General features: G+C 47.2%; 1 protein-coding gene across 1 annotated transcript; it reads right to left on the bottom strand.

Moving 5' to 3' along the window:
* Positions 1-322: 322 nt before the first annotated feature.
* On the bottom strand, positions 323-3,259 carry ENH_00048410 (cyclic nucleotide-binding domain containing protein, putative; the record flags this gene model as incomplete). Its single annotated transcript, XM_013581177.1, has 6 exons — positions 323-378; positions 830-986; positions 1,347-1,474; positions 2,182-2,298; positions 2,502-2,640; positions 3,074-3,259. The coding sequence occupies 6 exons, from the start codon at positions 3,257-3,259 to the stop codon at positions 323-325; spliced, it is 783 nt and encodes a 260-aa protein (XP_013436631.1).
* Positions 3,260-5,272: the final 2,013 nt, after the last annotated feature.

The raw sequence follows: 5,272 nt of genomic DNA, 5'->3' as shown, positions 1-5,272 counted from the left end.
AACAAACAAAGGAACATGAAAAAGGTACTTTTCCTCACAGTTTTTTCCCGCTGCTGTCGCAAAGCTCGAGACACAACCTGACCTTTGAACATCACAAAACACGCAACTTCAACCCGCGATGAGTAACTTCGGTGCAACTGAGGTGCATATCAACTGTTTAGCGAAGCTCTCGCTGATGCGTCGTCGAAGAAGAATCTCTTCAACGACACAGAGCACAGGCGAAACTGTCTTTCGTCGAGCACATGAATGTTGCGCCGTCGTGAAGGTTTTTGCTGGTGGCTTCACTGAGAAACTCTGTTATACTGACTGATAGCATCAACTCCTAACTTTCCCTCGTGTGTTCCAGCACACAGCGAATGGAAATCGCCGACGTATCTTCTGCACCGTCAGAGGAGAGCAAGCATGAATGCGTTTGCGCAGAGCCACCAGCAAAGGAAAAAACATCGCGGCTTCGCAATACGGAGGCTGACAATATTCCTCATGCACGAAACTGCTCGGTTGTCGCATTTTCTAAGTCTCTGCAGCGAACTGCACTTCACACTGCTCATATGAAGATTAAGCTCTCCTTTGCTCTGCTTGAACAGTCTGTCAATATTGCCGCTGGCTTCAGTGGCGATTGCGTACCGCCGTCGTGTCCGGAGTACACACTCGCCTGCACCATGATACGTCCAATAGGACAGTCCAGCTGAAGCTAGGTAGCCATGCAATCGCTAGCGTACTTTGTAAAGAAACGTTTTGTTTTGCTGGTCATCACTTTTAAGGAATGTGCCGTTCGGTGCTGTCTCGAAACAAAAAGGCTTTTTGTGACAAAAGAGAAGAAACAACGCACCCTTCACAATAAGATACAAAGTGTCCTCTTTGTTGCCCTCCGTACTCAAAGGCATGTCTTTCTGTAACGTTGCTTCTTTAAAAAAGTATGTGAGTTGCTCCACAACAAGCTTGCGCAAATCTCTGGCACCTGGCAGAACCTGTCTGAGTGTTTGTACCTGTGGAAACATATTTCAGAATGGCTCCTTATGCTGAAGGTATACGTTGTTATTATGGATCGTGTCAAAGAAACGTGTAATGGAGCCATCATCAGTCTGCCAGCAAATCTGAATATGAAATTGTCCCCTCCATTATCCAAACAATGCAACTCCGTTCTACCGGTTGGAAGCCGCAAGACTTTGCGACGCTGACTCGCTTCACAGCAAGGCCAATTAGGTACAAGCGTCCAGTGACAAACCGGAGAAGTTTTGAAGTAGGAAATTACATAAAAGAAAAAGTAGCTCAACACACCAGTGCGCTAATGCAAGGCATACAGTGTGGCATGTGATCTTTTTAGTACAACAGAGTGGTCTTCTCACCTTGTCATCTGTCTTCTGCCTAAGAAAGTTGCCAAGACAGTGTTGAAACGACTTTTTATCCAGTGTTAGAAAAAGACAGTCGCTGTGTGCTATTAGCGCCGCTGACCGAACGTCATTGCGGATCAGACCTGCAGAAGTTGTACCATCGATAAACGCCTTCGCAAAGCACCAGCTGAATGTGCTGGGCAGGACAAACCTCGGAAGAAATTGATGATTCAGTGAATAGGATGTAGCCATTTCAGTCCTCTCCAGTCTTCACAATTCGCTATGGTGCATTTTGCTCCAAGTGGGACACAAGTTTATTTGAAGAGCAGCTCGCTTGCTTCGTTTTGTACGGGCTATGTTTAGTGGTATCATTTTGTTTTTGTAAGTAGGGAGTGACATAGCGGACTTGGTGCAGCTGTTGGTGTACTTGCCTAGCTCGCCAAAGGAATGGCCTTCCCCGAGGTCTGCCACACAACTGTTCATATCAACACGTCTCTCCTTTGATGATTCTGTTACTGCTGAAAGCACATGCAAACGCCCTTGTCTCTCGTTTCAAAAGCTTCGTATACTGACGCTTTTTCTTTTGGTATCTGCGGTAAAACTGTTTTCCTGTGCACGCTGACTGCCATCGGCAGAAGCGAAATTGCAGCCGGATTTTTCTCTAGTCATGCGTACAAGTGAGCCATTTCACTTCATGTGTTTACTCCGTGGTTGCAGGTAAACTGTGTTTATTTCACTCTTATAGGTAGACTGTGTCAGGCAATAACAATCCACACCCACGGGTAACTCTAGAAACCATCTTCTACACGTTTTTGGCTCTCGAACGATGTAACAGCGCAAAAGCATTTACCGCGGCCCTGGTTTGCAGAGCTGTCGCCTTGCTCGCCGCCGTCTCCCTCTGGAGGATCCTTGAGCTCTTCAATATATACCCCTGCGTTGCCAGCGAGGATCAGGTACCAGTTGTCCGCTGAAAACAGGCTCATGCGCAGTGGTGTACTGCGCCACTAGCAGCCCAGCAGAGAGGTTTCAAGAGGACGAGCAGCTCGAATACTTTCGATCTGTTGCACTGAAATTTTGCTGCATGTCTCCTGGGCAGCAGCAAAATTCCAAAAGCCTAATGAGTATGCGCAAAGTGACGAAGGGGCTGGCAAATGGCCGCGGCAAAATCACCTGGATCGCCTTTGTAAAACACAACTCTGTCTTTTTTCTTGGTGGTGTATGTCATATGACGACAAAGCTCCAGAGACATTTCAGCGTCTAGCTCTGCAAAAAACTTATTGTCTTTTACCAGCGAAAAGATACACTCCACCTGGATACGAAGAAGACGTTGAACGAAAACAACCTAGGTAATCAACGCTGCCCGAAACAGGTTTTTTATCGCATCCGTGACTACGAAGAACAAGCTTTAGTGGCTAAAGAAGTTGCTCAAGCATAAATGCTCAAACAGTCAATGCTCCAACAAGCAGCACAAGCAGCGGAACGTTGGCCGGGGTCTAAACTAGTTCATAGAGCTGAGCCTAGAAGACAGCTTCTGGAGCCACAATGCGTAGGGAATTCGTTCACGCACTGCTCTCAAATCACGGGCTGCACACTTCCTTAAGCCTGACAGCATATGACCGTGGTTGCTGTGGTGGCAGTAGAATGGGAGTGAGGGGATCAAGCAGTGGTTGCGCGTTTACGGTTTGGCTGTCAGATTGAGAGTTCCTGTGCTTGGGTGGTTACGGCTTGTGCATTATCCCTACATTTTCTCGGCTTCTTTCGGCTGGCGGCAGCTGAAGAAGCTCCAAAGTTGTTGCAAACTTCTCATCGGTGGCAAATTGCTCAAGAGGCACTTGGTCTTCGGACTCCTTTGTCTCTTCTTCTTCAGACAGATCTGAGCCGGTGTCCGATGAGGCGTCAGAAACTTCCTTCTCTTCTTGGGGAGTCATTGCTGGCTAAGGTGTACGCATATCACAGTGATGCATGGTAAGTATGGCATCAATGATTTGAAAAGTCGGAATCGGGCTGCGAGCACTGCTCAACATTGGGGCTTCCTTGTGCCTTACCGAGGTCGTGAGTGCTGACTATACTTGAGAACGACTTGAACGGCTTACAGAACGAGTGAATCAAAAAGGATGTATGAGAGTGCAAAGGCTAAAAGTTCGGCTACTACACGGGTGCTCTCAAAAGCTTCATGTGCTATGATGCCACAAAGGTAACAGCACTTGCAGCGGTGCTGTCAGCCAGAAACGTGAATTTGATGCCAGCGAGAAATATTTGCATGTAAAAAATTAGTTGAAAAAGAAGCAAAGCTAGTAAAGGGGAGCCTGTGAGGGCAATCCGGCATGCAGAGACTTGACAGGGTGACCTCATAGCCACTGCACGAGCGCTTTGGGTACGCCGTAATAAGCGTACAGAGAAATGGCGCTTCCTGCGGAGCCTTTAACTAAAGTGCTTTTTGGATTGTACGTATTTTGCATATATGCGCTTCACAGTCTTTCAAGGCCTAAGTTGAAGCCCCAGCCACTAACCGCGTGATCGCCCGCACCGGTGGGGCCCCACTCTCCACAGCAGCGAGAATGACAAACCTCACTAGCAATCGTTTCGAGCCAGAGTTATCGCTAGATGGTGAGGTATTTACAGTTCAGGTATTTTTTAGAATGTAGCAGAGCCAGTGTTCTGATGTTCGACTCGCTGCTGCGATGAAGGAAGTTAGTGGGACCGCGGCTTCGCAGTCAGGAGCAAACATTGGATGGTGGCGCAAGCCACGACCGGTGGACAAGGCATCGTTCACTAGACTTAGGCTTTTTCTGAGTTCTGGTGTAGCGTTTTGTTAAGTTTTCATTGCAATGCACATAAAGGCCTTTTTACCCCCCACTCAGTCCGTCTGCTCAGTTGTGTTTACAGCCTAACCACTGGCGTTTTTTCTGTAACGTAACCAGTGGTCCTGCCTGCTCGTACTGTTTCCTGCCGACACTTCGCGAAAAACAGGGCTATGTTTCCCCCGAAAAAGTATATTCCTTTTTACGTCGAGAAAATACGCTGCCTGGAAGCCTCACGAGCACAAGCCTCTCGCGTGACCGACGAAATGGCGGTCCGAGTAAGCAGTTCCACAATTGCCGAACTAAAAATGCAGGTTTTAGCGGAGTGAGCAAGGCCAGGAGCCAAAATAAGTTATACATAGACAAGAAGTATCGCTCGATATATTGGTGTTTTCACGCAAGTTCATATCAAACCCCGGACTCCGAAAGGTGCGCGTGGGGAGATTTTCCTACGCGTTTCTAACTTCGAATTTACATTTTTTCGTATTCCTGTATATATCTACTTCGTCAACACATGCGTCACTGTATGCACTCGGGAGCACATATACATTCAACTGAATATTAGTCTTCACAGAGAAGGACGCAGGCGGGTAGCTAAGTTCTGGGGACAAACGACCAGATATCACATGTTCCCCAGTAAAGGAGTAAAAACACTCATCTCTATGAAGACAAAGTACATATTCTGTGAGATGTGCTGACGTATATGCTTATATATGCATAGGCGTGTGGATGCGCCGAAGCGTGCATCCATATGAATTGAGACGTAGCTATCCAAATGGAAGTAAAATTGTCGTTAGAGAAGATGTGGAGTTTTCAGGATGCACGAGCACATTAAAAACTAGAAAGAAGTCTGAAGTAAACGTGGACACGATTTTTCATACACGTGTAAACGTCTTGGCACATGAGAAATGCTGCTGCTTAGCGCACAATGAGCTACACGCACCTGAATCTCTTTTTGATAAACAGAGAAAGCCAGGGGCTGCTGCTTGCATCCGGGGACGAGCACACTGTTAGACATGTAATGAGGTTTGTATTTATGCACCTGGGCACAAGTAATTAGCCATAGCAACTGGCAGCCTGGCTCGTCATGCATGCACACTGGCACAACTATATTGTGGCAAGAAAGGACAGAACACAGTG

This window comes from Eimeria necatrix, genomic scaffold (assembly GCF_000499385.1).
Source record: "Eimeria necatrix Houghton genomic scaffold, Enh_scaff377, whole genome shotgun sequence".
Taxonomy (NCBI): domain Eukaryota; phylum Apicomplexa; class Conoidasida; order Eucoccidiorida; family Eimeriidae; genus Eimeria; species Eimeria necatrix.
This window is presented reverse-complemented; position numbering and strand designations above follow the sequence as displayed.